General features: G+C 42.4%; 1 protein-coding gene across 1 annotated transcript in view; it reads left to right on the top strand.

The window, feature by feature from the left end:
- Positions 1–15,740, top strand: part of txnrd2.2 (thioredoxin reductase 2, tandem duplicate 2) — a 29,549-nt gene that overhangs the window by 5,285 nt on the left and 8,524 nt on the right. Inside the window, exons 8-13 of the mRNA XM_044111822.1 lie at positions 4–74; positions 3,887–3,906; positions 5,302–5,393; positions 5,485–5,659; positions 11,976–12,112; positions 15,622–15,717. Of these exons, the coding sequence (XP_043967757.1) occupies positions 4–74; positions 3,887–3,906; positions 5,302–5,393; positions 5,485–5,659; positions 11,976–12,112; positions 15,622–15,717 (591 nt within the window). The remainder of the gene's footprint in view (positions 1–3; positions 75–3,886; positions 3,907–5,301; positions 5,394–5,484; positions 5,660–11,975; positions 12,113–15,621; positions 15,718–15,740) is intronic.

Here is a 15,740-nt window from a genome sequence, read left to right as displayed (position 1 = left end):
CAGATCCCTGGAGCTGCGGAGCACGGCATCACCAGCGACGACATCTTCTGGCTGAACAAGTCCCCCGGAAAAACGTAAGCCTGCTTCTCTCAAGCCGCTAAAGTAGCTTTAAATATGACGACTTGGCTTTGGAGTGCTGACGAAAACCCTCCATCTGACTTTGAGATTTTCGACGCTCCCTTCTACTTGACGGCACCTGTTTTGCTCGCTGACGCTGCACATCCCGCTGTCGTGCAGCGCCGTCATTCATCAGGGACGCGCGGTTTGTTTTTCTGCCTTCCTGTCAGCCTGTCTTCGCCTCATGATTCATATTAGCAGCGTTGCATCCTGACCTTTACAGAACAAGCCCTTTAATCCAGCCATTTAGCCGCTGTCATCGCCTGGTTAATTGGGCCTTCCCTGGCGTTTCCTCTTGGCACGTCACGCTGACGGTGACTGGTGTCTGTGGTGTACCTGGAGGTTGTTTGTGACGCGATGAGAGAGAAAAGGAAATAAGGATTTTGAAATTTAAGCCCTTTGTATATCTAATTTGTCCGCACCTGAGGACAAGGAAGCACAAAACATTCTGATTGTTTGTTTGTTTTTTTGAATACAGATTTTGACAATGTTGGCAGCTGAATAACTTTATTTGGGAATCTTCACTAATTTAATGATACTTTTAGTCATTCAGTGATTTGAATGGTGGGGTACAGCTTTATATTCTGCCCGTTTTAACTCTGGTGCACCTAAAAAAATTTTTTTGTTGGAATAATCAATTCACAACTCACCCTATTGGTCCAATTTGCCACTGTAATGTAGTCTCAGTATAAATCCAGCTGTTCTGTGAAGGCCTCACAGTTTCATCAGAGAATATTGGTGCACAAATCCTACAGGGGAACACGGTAGTGGCAGCCTTATGCTGTGGGGATGCATTTCTTCAGTGCAAACTGAGAAGCTGGCCAAAGTAAAGCATGTAGGGCCAGAAGAGAACCAGTTAGAGGCAGGAAGACCGTAAACATGGAGTCATCGCTGAAATCAGAACGTATTTATGTGACAGAATAACCCAGTCAAGGTCTAGAACTGAGAATCTGTGGCAAGACTTGAATTTCACTGTTCACTCGCCATCTAATCTGACTTGGATTGAGTTACTTTGAGTGAGGATGACAAGAAAGGATTGGAATATTACCTTTTCATGCCACACTTTTCGGATTTCTGTTTGCAAAGTATCTTTAAATCCACGTATCGTTTTAGTTCAACTTTACGTTGGCCTGTCACAACAAGAAATTTTGCTGGACGATAAATCGTCCCAGAAGTTATCGCGATAAATGATAACGTTGTTGTTTTGTGGTCATTTTAGAGTAACATGATGGTAATGGCATAATAATGCAAGATTCCTCTTTGAATTCTCAAAGAACAATAACCTTTAAATTCTAAACTTTATTAACACTGGAGCATCTTAAATATCCACAATAAATAAACAAAACGACAGAAACAACAAATTAAATGAGTTATGAAGACGGCAAACAGAATCGTTCTGATGTTTTGGTCTAGTTGATTGGTCTCTGTTATTCAGTCCAGGAAAGTTGTAAATTGTGCAAATGGAAATTATTGTTTGTTTTTAATTTATCGTGCGATTGATTGATTTATTGCTTTTTGCAACAAACAGGTTAATGGCAACTTTGGGATTACATAAAAATCTGGTTTAAAAAAGCCCAAACAAAATTAACTTTGCGGAGTTAAGCTAACAAAACATGGAAAAGTGAAAGAGGGGTTGAGCATTTAAAATACGATGAATTCCTAAACATCCGAGCATCACTGTAGCTTTCCCTTAGTCAAGACATCTTTGAGAGCACTTGAGCAGAGGAAGTGCTTTGATGTAAAAGCGTGGAGGTCAGGGCAGCGCTCTGCACCCCCTGCAGGCAGAAGTGGCGCTTGGCAGCGTTTCAGCAGCGGATCCTTCCAGAAATGATTCCCAACTCAGAGGAAACGCTCCAACTGAAGCTGTTTTGGTCTGTCAAGCCATCAGCTATGCAGGTGAGGTCCAGGGAGTTGTTTCTGCAGGCAGGATGGGCGTGTGAGGTTACAGGTGAGGGATGGGTGTCTAATGATCCCTCAAGCCTTCACACACACACAACACACACAGACAGACAGGTAAATGACAGATTTGGCTTTAGGCACTGAAGTCCAGAATTGACTCCCTTCATCATGCTATGAGGAGAAAACACAAAGCGTGTGCCAGGAGGAAGTGGTTGTACCAGTAGGCCGCTGTAAGCAGCCCAATTGGTCGGAGGGACAAAAGTAAAAAAAAAAAAATTACTAAGAACCAAAAGACTAAATGTATTTAATCTGTCCAACACCTCCCAGCTTGGTTTCAAATCCCAACTTTTAGCAGAAACATGCATGAAAGAATACTACACTTTCTTATCGAATATCATAAAGTGAGCAATACCATTTTCACAAAAATAAATATAACCGAGCAAATGAGCCAAAAAAAAGAAAAGAAAATAACAACCTAAAAACCCTGAAAAAGAAAAACAGCCAAGCTGGAGAAGCTTTGCCTTTGGGACAAATTAAATGGTTTCATACCTTACCACACATAGCACTTTTTTTTCTTTTTAAAGAATTACTTTATTCCCCATTAACCTCCTTCTTTTTATTTTAACTTCTCTGTTTGTTGAGAATTCTGGACAAAGCTGATTTTGATGCAACTAGTTAGCAGGAACAAAAGTCGCCTTTCACTTACAACATGTTTTCCTTTGACCTGGCAACCAGAGCAAAATGTACCATCCCTGATTCTTGATTACCATGGACTTTTTAACACAAAGATCCGTGTTTATTCACAGATCAGAACACAGGCATTCGTTTAGTTTTCAGACTGAGATCTGTGTATTTCACCATTTATGTGAATCTGGCACCAGCATGAGGAAAAATAAAAGCCTTTTGTTTGTGGGATAAAGATTGTTGACCTTTCATTGCCCTCAGACTACAGCAACAATATCTGCCTCCTACCTCCAGCAGACAGATACACAAGAATATCATGTTGTGGTTCTTATCAGTGATGGAGGCTTTTTGAAGAGCCGCCCAAGGTTGGGAAGCGCTGATCCGAACAAACCTCCCCCAGTGAGGAGACGTCTGGGGGTTTTTGGGTGACTTCAGGCGAATATTGAACTCGCTGTAATTCTCTCTTTTAGACAAAAAAATAAATTCTAAAAGTAAGTTAAGAAGAATCCTTGAGTCCCAGATTTGATTGCCTCCTGTCCGTTACGTTTTGACTAACACCTGAACAAAAACGGGCACACATCCACCCTGCAGAGTATAAAAATCTATCGCCAAGGCTGTGTGTCGCAGCTTTGCGGATGTAGAAAACACAATGACCCACATTGAGCCAGAAAAAGTGTGGGTGAGTGAGGCGTCTTCTCCGTGATGAAAGTTTTGGATCACAGTAAAGCTCTTTGCCTCGTCTTTTCTTAAGCCACTTCTCAATGCGTCCTAATTGAAGCGGCGCTTTACGAGGAGGCGGAGGAAGGGCAGGCAGTCTGGTTTGCTATGCTAAAAGCGACTGAGTGACGGACTTCACTCAGCGGGCCGACATGCAGGTTTAAGCCCTGAACATGACGCACGTCGTCTGCGGGGATCAGCCCTCCTCAACACTGCTGGATTACAGCGGTGATTCACCCAGACCACACACAGAAACCTTTAGCTTTTCCCCGTCCTCCATTTTCTTCACGCCTCTGAGGTTAGGAAGCTTTGTAATTCATCACCTCCCTAAGTCTAGGATTTGGAAGAAGACCAGTGCGAGTTGGGGTTATTGTTGTTTTCATTTGGCTAAAGTGCACTGAGGACAAATGGAAATGTATCTTGTTGTGTTTGTAATTCTGTTGAGAGCTTCTCCGTCTTTGTGTTGCAGACTCGTGGTTGGAGCCAGCTGTATCCTTTATCTACCCAGGGGGAGGAAGAGGCTCTTGTGCTTGGTCTGCCAGATTACAGCAGACCAATTGTACAGAGTTTGATAAATCAGAGACTTAGGGCAATAGACAAAGTATTGTTATTTAGACGAGGTGCATTTTTTTCTAGTCATAACTGACTTTTAAAAGCTTGATTCAATTTTGGCAAATACTTTTTTTTTTGTCCAAAAAGATACTAAATATACCAAAGAAGTTGCCAGGGTGACAACAGTGGGGCAACTGCGGTTAACGGCAGACGTGACCTGATGATGCTGCCGGCCAGTCCTCTCTCTCACAGCAGAGCAAAAGAGGACAGGGATTTTCAAACCTTTGCAGAGATAGATAAAACCAATTCCTCATGTATTGGCCAATCATCCAAAATTCAGGAAATTACCACCGATATATCGGTGCACCCCTATTTTTATTTAAACCATTTGCAACACTTACTTTAAGCCACTGGCATTTTTTTCCGCCTTAAATCCGTCTTTGAATCCATACTCATCACTTTGACCTACAGTCAGTGAAATAAGTCTCTAAAACCGTAAGCCACTCATGACTCGCTCCATCTCTCTCATCAGAAACTCCCTGAATCCTTCAGGTTTATTTGCTGCCGACTGGCAGCTTCAGCCACCTTCATAGCTGCTCGATGCCTGGAGAGCGGCTAAGTGTTGCTTTGGCGGCTTGCTATACCAAAAGCCACTGAGTGACAGACTTCACTCAAACATTTTTCATCCTGGAACACCCATCCACAAGGCATCTGTGGCCCAACCCAGTGAGGGAAAAAGAAGCTGCCAAAACCCATGATATGTCCACTTGTCGTTTTTTTGTTTTTCATTCTAACTAGACTCAGCTGTTGGAGTTGATGCCCAACAGCTTGATAATAGTCCCTACTTTCTCTGAAGCCTTCTCGAAATCTTTTAGAAATGTCTTGTTGCTGAAATGTGCTATACAGTTAATTTTTTATCGATTGACTGATTGATTCACTGGCATTCCACAGCTGCTGGATTTCAATCCATAATGGCAGGAGGTCTGACCATTTTTGTTCTTGGTGACTTTGGTCCGAAGCTTCAAACATTACCAAACTCCTTTCTTGTAATGGTGGATGGATTCCCTCCATCGTGATTGTTCTAGATGTTCCCATTATAGACCAATCATACCAAAGGTTGTAACCTTCTTCAGCCGGCCTCTTGTAGCCTATCACAGCCTTACATAGACGTTCCTCTGACAGCTCTTATTTCTGGTATATAGATTAGAATGGAAGAATTGAAACAAGAGCAACCTTGTTTACATTTAAATTACATTTAAATATGACCATTTTATTAAAAAAACAAAACAGAATCAAATAGACCACTGCTATCCTCAACTTGGCTTAACCCAGACGTTGCTCTGGAGTGTGCCGGCTTCCTCACTGGCATCGGCTTGGACACCACGGTGATGGTTCGTAGCGTCGCCCTCCGGGGTTTTGATCGGGTACGTCTCACAGCCTGCACAGTCTGAAGATCTGCGGTTTTGAGTTTTTTTGTCCAGTTTAAAAGCAGACGACCCATTTCACTCTGTGCAGCAAATGGCGGGTCTTGTGACGGACTACATGGAAGCTTATGGGACCAGGTTCGTTTGGAGGTCCGTTCCCAAAAGAGTGGACCGGCTCCCGTCGGGAACCCTTCAGGTGACGTGGAGCGACACCGGAACCGGCAGGGAGCACAAAGACACCTACGACTCGGTGTTATGGGCCGTGGGTGAGTCCTTCTGCTGGAGGCTTTTACAGAATCTGTGTTTGGTTGTATGTTGGCATCCTTTCAGTTCTATCCCACAAGAACGTTTCATCTTAAAGTTGACACATGGCATGATGATCCAAAACCAGTTTAAAGATGACTTCTTTTTTTTTTCCCCCCACACACCTAAAGCTTGTTCATTGGTAACAACTTTAAAGCCGCAGTATGTCACTGTTACTAAAACAAATAAATAAAGATTTACACATATGTTGAAGCTGTCTCTATGTCGTGTCAGTATGATACGAGGCAGACAATCTGCTGCTTAAGAAAGGTATCCCCGCAGCATGATGCTTCCACCACCATACTTCACTGTGGAGCAAGAAATCTACAGTCTTTGTAATCTATGGAGGCACTTCAGCCCTCAGTTCAGCTGAATAAATTATTTACAGCCAAAAATGTTACATTACCTTTAAAAAAAAAAAAAAAAAAGTCATATAGGACCTTTTTACAGCTATCTACTGTGGGAAATTTTTAAAGAAGTTCCATTTTATTTCAATGTTTGGCTTTAAAATAAAGAAAACCTCGAACATTTCCTTATTCTCTTATGAGATGTTGATATTTTTGCAAAATTATGTTTGAAAAGCGCACGTTTTCAAGCAAATGACAAGAAAACTTGAGCTAAAAGACAGAGCTGAAAATGTTAGTGTCTCTCTGTTGCGGAAATTAAGTGTAAAAATGAGACACCGATAAAAGCTGCATCTGTTCTATCTATATTTAAAAGTATTAGTTGGTTCTTTAGCTTGTTAAGCGATGGTTATTAAGGGCCAATGTGGAAGGTCGAACGTTGCTGCCGCCGTTTGTAACCTGTGCAAATGTGGAGAAAATGAACAGGGCAGGGACACTTTCACAACGCGTTGTATCGTTTCCCACTGATGTTACAATGTCCCTCTGAAATAAAACATTGGTGTGAGTCTGTGGTCCCCCGTCCACCAGCTCCTCTGTCATCCTTAAAAAGTGCAGTGTCAGCAGGTACAGCATGAATCAAGCGTGAAAACAAAGTAATAAAGCCAGAGTGATGGGAATAGGCAGGGGAAGTGTCGCTCGCTCACTGCAGGCGCCCCGGTTGGAGCGGGGCAGGACGGAGCAGGATGCACCCAGGCGCAGGTCACCGCGTTCCCCTCTTTGTTCTCGCTCTGCGCCTTCCTGCCCCGTGCCAGCTCCGCGGAAACCAGCCTCGCATCTGTCACTGCCCGCCGGGCCTGCGCCGCCTCTGCCCGCCGTCACCTGCGGCCGTCTTCCTCTTTCTCATCGGCCTGTTTTCTGTTGCCCTGTCATTTCTCCCTTTTCCAGGCAGCAGAATGATTTACAGTGGAAGGGACATCTGTCAGGTTTGTTTGTGTTGAACCCGTTTAAAAGCAACACTTCAAAAAAACTCGAGCGTGAGGCTTTTGTTTTATTTTAGAGCGTTTGTGTGAGGCAGGCTGTAAGAGACGGTTCAGGTTTATGGCCCAAGCCCGACCCGAAACCGAAATCCTGTCCGGGTCGGACCAGAATCATATGCTTGATGGTCGTGTTGGGCTCAGGCTTCTGTGACACATTTAACAAGCCTGCAATAAGTCCAGCACAGAGAAACCCAACATTAAGAATGTACATTATTAAGTTACTGTAGTGTAAATAGAGGAGTAGATGGTTGAACCTGTTGAGGAAATAAAGCAAGTAGAGTTCATATTATAACAACCACAGCGCACTGCGTCCGCGTTCAGCCCTGCCCGCTCCGCTCCCATCAGTCACACAGCCCACTCAGTTTGCACTCGCCTCACTCTGCGGTTACAGCAAGCGACAGGATGGAGCTGGAAAACGTTAAAAACTACTAATGGGACAAGTTACACTGCTTACCTAAATGTTGATCTAAAAAAACAAAAGCATTAAAATCTTAATTAAAATTATATGTCGGATTTAATTCAGCCTCTGGCCTCTAAAGTTGTTTAGTCGGCTCAGACCCGACGCCTTTCTAGACCCGATCTAAACTCTATTGTAAGAGAATTTTTGTTCGGCGACCCTGCAGCTGAGATGTTGTTCTGTCTTCCCTGTCTTGGTCTGTCTTTAGTATTATTTAGTCATTCAAATCAATTCAGTTCATATTTGTATATTCCCAAATTGCATCATGTTAAATGTGATCTAATTTTGTTAAATACTTGTGGAATACAGAGTAATATTTCAGCTGTTTTTATCAATAGATTGGGCTGCAACCGGCCGTATGAGGACATTCATGAAGTTGATTTGGCCCGAAATGAAAACTAGTTTGACTAGTTTACTTTAGGAGATATAAATAACAAACAGAATCTTTACTTCACATACCTTACATTTTCAGAAGACTGCCTACGTCTCCAAATTCAGCAACTTCCACGAAAGATAAAATGGGACTCTTCAGGGCGAGGCAGACCAATTACAGCCAACATGCCCCCGCATTCATTAAATGCCTCACTGATGCTAAAACTGGCTAACTTCGTAACCATGACGTTTTGTAATTCTCAAATATAGAAGGTTTCATAATCGTGAACCTATTTGTAGGTTCCAGACACATTTTTCTGTTTTGTCTGTTGAACGTAAAAGTAGTTTTACAGTTCTAAAAGCTTACAGACTTCGTTACAGCTGTTTCCTCTGTCTTGCCGTAACTCGGCAACGTCTGTATGAAGTGGAGGTTTTTGTTCCCATACGGCTCGGTGAGAACCGGCAACAATGCGCCGTGCTCGTCTTTGATGTGCAGGAGTTACGAGCACAAGGCCACTTCCCTTCGCTGTGGCCTCCGTCGAGGAGCCAGACTGGGGTCCCGGGGGCCCCTGTGGATCTATTAAAGGCCAGAGGGTAGCCGGGGACAGTATCACCACTGTCTGCCACATCCTTCTCAATGGCTGCGCCTCCCTCCACCTTTTCCCCCCGCTCCTTCCTGACCCCGCGGCCGGTCCCCGCCCGTCCAGGTGTGGCCACACAAACACGGCAGGAAACAGAACATTTCCAAGCTTTCCTGTCTGCGTAACGATGGTGGACACTTCAGTCTCCTCCCCTGCTGGCCTCTAGCCCGCCAAAGGATGTCATTAAAAACCATTTCCTTATTTTGAAAGGGTATTCGCCTCTCTGTTTTATACTAGAGTCGACTTCCTAAAAAGATTAGGTTTGTGTGGAAGTTCCTAAAGCTTCCCAAATGGCCACTTGGGACTCGGCCCAGAACGCAGCCTGCCTCACAGTAACTGTACGCAATAAAACCCTGCTGGAACATCACTCTTCTTTTATGTTTTATTTAAGTTGCACATTAGCTAAATGTTTTTGACACATTTCGTTCGCGAGAATGTCCTGGCACAGATGACTGCCGGAAAAAAAAGAAAAGAAAAAAAAAAGGAACGTTTCATGGTTGGTTCTGATCCAACAAACAGTGGAGAAAGAACCAACAGAGACTCGATACAAAACCGTGTTCAGAAGAAATCAGTCTTCATACAATAAGGAGACTGCAGCTGCTACATTGTGTCGATGTCAGTAAATGCAACACACATTTACTGACTGTGCTGATAAAGTTTGGATTGACTCACCACCTTGAGTTAGACTGTATCAACAACATTTATTAAGTTTTGTGTTCAATGAAAGACATGCAGATGTGCATCAGTGATGCATAGCTTAATTCATAGTATGACATCATTGGTGGTGTTCTAAATAGACACACTATTGATGCACTTCATTTTCGGTATACAATGTCTTGCCGTTGTTCAGAACAATATGCAGTGAGGGAGCCATCTTCTCTGGACACCAGCAGGCATCATCAAACCAACCAACCAACCAACCAACCAACTAACCAATCAACCAACCAACCAACCACCGACGTTCTGTCCAACCAGTTACCTACCGACGTTCTGTCCAGTCTGACCCAGCTGGTCGTATTTGTCTAAACCATTTATCTAAACTGGTACTTAGAAAAGTCTTCATATCCTTCTCTTGGCATGAATATTCCTTCTGAATGAATATTTTTTTTTATAGCTCAACAATACCCAACTGGCTATGGTTTTCTCTTATCTGCACCATAACTCGTTTCTACCGACTGACTGAATTTTCAGCAATGCTACTTTCTCAGTTCTCTCCAGGACGCCTCCCTTTTCCTTGATCCCGATTACAGTCCATAGATGCTACAGTTTTTCTCTACAGCCTCTTATCAGTTTGCCTCTTAAAATCTTTTTTGGCTCGGAATGAAACACGTCGTCATCATCACGTCTTGTGGCGGTGTGCGCGATCCGTTCCACCCCAACAATAACAAGCTGCCGCCACGCCGCTCTCCCTTTTGTCTGTGTTCATTAGTTTGATCAGATAAGCTTCCAGCTCTTGCAGACGTTTGTTGTGGCTGTTTAGCTTCCTCTTAATGTCACAACAGGCTTTGTTCCGATTGGCCAACTCGGCCGCTTGTGTGACCGCATCAGTAGCCCTGCCAAGTCTGAAGTCGGAACGTCACTCTCGCAAGGCCGGAGGTATAAAAGTACAATCCGAGTCGCAACAATGGGTTTTTGTGAAAGTGTTAAAGCCTTAATCACCAACGTTTTACAGCTAGCACATTTTTAACATCACTGCAGCCCAATATATGCTATATTATGACCTTGTTGTTACATTGACTGCCAGCTTTTGACTGCAGTTGTCCCTGCTGTGGTCCTCCAGTCACAGGTGTTTGGATTTAGGTGTTTTACGGATGCATTTGGGCTGCGAGTGCCACTAAATGCATTTTGTATCATCAGTAACATTGTTTTCGGGGTGTGGCAGCATAGATGTAAAGTTTTGTCACTATATTTTGTGGTACTATTCTGAGAACAATAAAAGTGACGGTAAGAACAATTTATTACCGTTTTACTGTAACTGCATGGCACAGCAATCGGGGCTCCACAAACACAAATGCTGCTCAAACATATCAGTTTGTAATGCGGTGAATTAATTAATTTATTTTTCTAGGAAACCAGTATCACAAAAAAAATTTATTTGTATCGCTAAACTGAACACAGTGACTACACTTAGTCAAATTTAAATTTTCTTTTATATTTTTATTGATGGACTCGTTGAACAAACTGTGGAGACAGCATTTCTGACATTATGCACAATTTTAGGGGGTTCCATTAATTGGAGTTTATCGTGACAATAATGAGTCAAAATTGAAAAGAAATTTGACACAATAAATGATAAACCATATGATAAATGCCCACTCCTGTGTTGTTTGTCGCTGTATTTTCTCAGGTGTATGAGCAGACCTCTACAGTGTTATCTTGTACTCTCTTTATCCTTCTTTCGCTTCTCTACTCCTACCTCGTTCCTTCCCTTTCTGTCTTGTGAAAGTAAATTTGTTATAGTTCTCCTTGGCACTCAGGCAGCAATCCTGACTGCTGCACTGTTGGAGAGGACGCGCTACAAAAGAAATCTCACCTCACGACGTTGTTTGTCGTTGCTCATCGAAGCTTTAAAAAAAAAAAAAGAGAGCATTTTAATAACAAGCACATTTTTAAAAGAACTATAAACACTGAATCCACATCGATTCACCAACACCAGTTCAGTGAGAGGATGCCATTCATTGCCGTGTTTTATTCTTTCAAGACAGGAAAATATTTACAAGTCCAGCCTTAGGGAATCGGGCCTGACTGGCCGACTTCCCCTCGCTCCTCTCTCCCCTCTCTGTGTGTTCTGTCCCATTCACCCACACACGTTGCAGAGAACCAGACAGTTCCCCGAAGCCCTCCCCTCACCCGCCCAGGACTGAGCAGATTGGGGGTGGAGGTGGGGGTCGACGTTATTCTTCGGCTCCAGCCAGGAAGAGGGGTCTCGGGGGTTTGTTATTTTTGCTGTCCGATAGCATCTACATGGGTTCCTCAGGCCCCGGCTGTTTATTATGCTGCCCAGACAGGTTGTGAGGAGCTGTGTTCGAGAGGGTGGAGAATATGGTCCGAGCTCCATCACCATGGAGACCTGCTGTCGACAGCATCCGTCAGTCATCTGCCCAGAAAGTGTCAGAATTTGCACCCCGGGACGTCCGCTGGATCTTTGGGATGCCAGCTGGCCAGATGTTGCTTAATCACCGTTACTATCTCTTGTGATGTTTCACAGCATTAGGAATATCGTGTCAGGTCCACGTTTTTCTCTTGTTGCATATCTACAAGCCTAATCCCCAACGCGTTCAATAGTTTGGTCAAAGATTTAATGGATGGGCATAAAACCTTTTTAATCAGAACGCACAGTCAAGAAAAGCCTGAGAACAAATTTGTGTTTTTAGCACTTTCCTCCTCCTGCTCTTGACATATTTCCACTTTTCCTGGTTCCTCCTCAGGAAGGGCTCCCGAAACCAAAGCCCTCGGACTCGACAAGCTGGGCGTGCAGCTCAACCAAGAGACGGGGAAAATAGTCGTAGGCCCAGACGAATCCACCTCGGTGCCAAACGTCTATGCTTTCGGAGACATCGGCGAGGTAGGTCATTGTTGCCAGGCGCCAGACTGACAGCAAACTTGATGCCGATAACAATCAGGAGAAGAGAAGCACTCTATAATTACTGCTTTTAATTTTGACGGGAGGGGGGGAACAAAAAGAAATACAAGATCCCACGACACGCCACTCCCACCCAGAAAACTGGAAATACCTCTCATAGTCTGTTGTGACTCACTATATTATTAGTGCAGCAACATTAAAAACACAGACTTCAATTTCATTTTATGGAAATTCTCCGTAATAGAACAACTAAAAGTTCGGCTGAACTGGAAAGTGGAAGGAAAAGGAAACTTATTTTCAAGTAATTAAGTCATAGGCCTCCATGGTGAATGATGACATCATGACTGTTAGTGATGCACTCCGTAAATCTGCCATTTATGAAACAGAAGAAGCGTTGTTGGCAGGTTGCCATGTAGGGAATGCAGCAAACCTGGAAGGAAAACAAAAGATCTCTTTCCTGCTTGGAGAGTAATTTATGTCAGGTAAATATGGCACTTCAAGTGGAACATACCATCCTCACTAGGAAACATGGTGGCGGCGGCATCATGATTTGAAAATGTTTGTTTTCAACAGGAGCAGGAATGCTATGCAGAGGTAATGGGACAATGTCGAGACTGCAAATCAGAGGTTCACCTTTCAGCAGGACAACACTCCTAAACATAAAGCTTGATAAATATCATTAAACACATCTGACTGATGTGTTTGTCTGAAAAGAGTAGAGAGTATTTTCAATCTGTAGATGTGCCACATTGTCAGAGCAGTAATTAAGTCAAAACTGTACGTAATGTATATACATTTTGGATTTAAGGTTTAAAAAGGATGAGTGCTGTTGTTTTAATTTAGGCAATAAATGTTAACAATCTTATTTGAAAAGGAATTTAATTATTTGCATTTTTTGCATCTTTTAATGCATTTCTTATATTGTATAAAAAAGGTTTAAGTGGTTAAATAAATAAAAAATTCCAGTGTGTGGCAATTCTTTTATCTGATTAATCATCAGAATAATCAATTTAATTATAGATTACTAAAGTAATTAGCTGCAGCCTTAAACATTGCTGTAAAATACATGGATGTTTGCTGTTTCCATGCCAGAAAACATGAAAAGGCTGCCGAGACTTTTAACTTCTTAAAGCATTTGGTGTCCAGTCAGTCTGAAAACTTGATCATCTTTCCAAATGTTGACTTATTGTTTGCTGAAGGCTTTAGTTTAGGCTTCACTTTAATGAGTTTAATGAGGCTACATTTAATTTTCCTATTTCTCACCAGCTTCATGCTGATGCAGAAAAGATTGCTGCATAAAAACATGCAGCGGAAATGGTTTAGGCTAGCTGTGATAGCTTTATTTTATATGTTTTACCAATCAAAACCAGCTGTGGAAAAGCCACTTCACGTCCTTCTGGGTGCACATTTAAAAACAGTTAAAGGTTCAAAAATATCTTAGCACACTGTGAGAAAAAAAAACAACCTGAAATTAGAAGGAATTTTGGTTAAAAATAACTGAAAGCTGGGTGAGCAAAGCTCATTATCACTTGTGCAGAAACTCAATACTTTTTTTTTCTCTCACCTGGAATAACTTTAATAATGTGATGGTAGAAGCTCTGGAGCTGGTACTGTGTTATTACAAGTTAAACCTGCTGCATGTCAGCATTGTTTTTTCTACCACGACCAACTGTGAGCTTCCTTCCTGCCTCCCAGGTCTCATGACTCACACGCACGCACACACACACACACCCACACACACACACCCACACACACACACACACACATTCTCTGAGTCGCTTTGATTGACGGCTAGCTTTGATGAGTGCTTCTCTCCAATCTGTCTTGCAGCTTTTTCCCAACAGCAAAGGCATTTTTTCCCTTTTCAGGTAAAAACTGGTTGAATAGTATATATATATATATATATATATTTGTAACTTTACATGCAGTATGATGACACAATCTAACTGGCTTGCAAACAGCGGTCGGAATGCCGCAGCGCCGCCGTTTACGTGCGGAGGCGCTGGAGATGTTTGCTGATAACAGGATGTGTTGCTGATTTAACAAGTTGAAGTCATGTCTTTAAAACTGCCCTGCAGCCCTACTGTTTCCTGAACGCCACGGTTGGATGTGCGTCTCCGTGGCTATGCGTTTGTCTGTTGGCGACCAGCCAAAACAATACAGGAAAACACACACAGGGAAACATTTTCCAAATAATTTCACCCCTTTGAGTGGCAGGAGGAAAAAATCAAAGGATGATTTTTGTCACAGGCCATGGAGAAAACTCAGTAAACATGTGGGAGAAATTCCAGATCAAAACCTTTTGAAACTGTGCAGAAAGAATTCCAGTATCATATTCAGAGATTCCTCTGACCTGGTGTGACTGAGCATCAGCTATTGGCAAAACATTCCAGTGTCTAGATGTGCAAAGCTGGTCAAGAAAAAGAACTGCAAAAAACCCTGACTCACCGGACTACAAAATGTATTCAGATTATTCAGCTGGAATAATTTAGAGACCCTTTTGCATTTTGTTTCAACTTTGCAGTAATGCATTACAATGTCTGCTGATCACAGACAACTGTACATTTGGCACACAAAAAATTAAAGACTAAAACTTTTTTCAGAGTTTGGCTGGTCCTTGTTTTATTTTTTTATTTTGAAATCAGGCAGCTGAACACAAAGTGTCACCTGATCATGTTCTCGGCATGAACAAAGTCCCCCTCAGGTTTGACCATTTCTAAGAAGAAAAAAAACTGATCTATACATTTTCTTTAGTTGGTTTTTTTTTCTCCCTCTTGCTGACACATTTTTTGACTGATTAGACTAATGGTCCAGAAAATCTTAATAAAACTCACAGAACATATTAAAATTTAACAAAATCAAAATATTTAGCGCTGTTGCATTTCTGACGGGCAAACTAAATTGAACCTGTTGAGACTGTAGTTTCTATAGTCACACATGTTTTACAAGCCATTTTCTGTGGGTATGTTGGGTTAATGCAGAGTCTGGGATGTTTAATGTAACCCTGATTAATTTATTAAATTGAGCACCGAATAATTCTTCTAATGGACATTTTTTGACTTTTGAAAACTTTTGATGTATGATAGTTGCACCCTTTGCTAATGTATACATTATTAAAACTGCAGTGTGTAACTTTTATAAGTAGTATGATTTTTACATATTTGTTAAAACTGCCACCATGTCGCGAGAGTTTGAGGCAGATAATCTGTGAAAAGCTCAATCTCCTCCCTGAGTTGCCGTCTGGAAAAAAATGCATCAAAATCAACCAATCAGAGCCAGGAGGCGGGTCTTAGCGCTGTCAATCATCCTCATGTACTCGTTTCTAAACATGCTAAAAGAAGAGAAACAACTTTACAGGAAAACTGTTTCTCCGCCATCATCTGTGATCATGCATTGGTCTGTTGTTACTTTTCATTCATATGTTGAATGAAAAGTTTAATATATATAACAACAGATGGATTAGAGTAATTTCACATTTCTCTTGACTTTAGGGTCGTCCAGAGCTGACCCCAACTGCCATCAGGGCAGGAAAGCTCCTTGCCCACAGGCTTGCCGGCCAGAGCACCGACCTTATGAACTACGACAATGTAAGACACACACACACACACAC

This window comes from Gambusia affinis, linkage group LG03 (genome assembly GCF_019740435.1).
Source record: "Gambusia affinis linkage group LG03, SWU_Gaff_1.0, whole genome shotgun sequence".
Classification (NCBI taxonomy): Eukaryota; Metazoa; Chordata; class Actinopteri; order Cyprinodontiformes; family Poeciliidae; genus Gambusia; species Gambusia affinis.
Note: the sequence above shows the minus strand (reverse complement) of the source record. Positions and strands in the feature narration are given on the sequence as shown.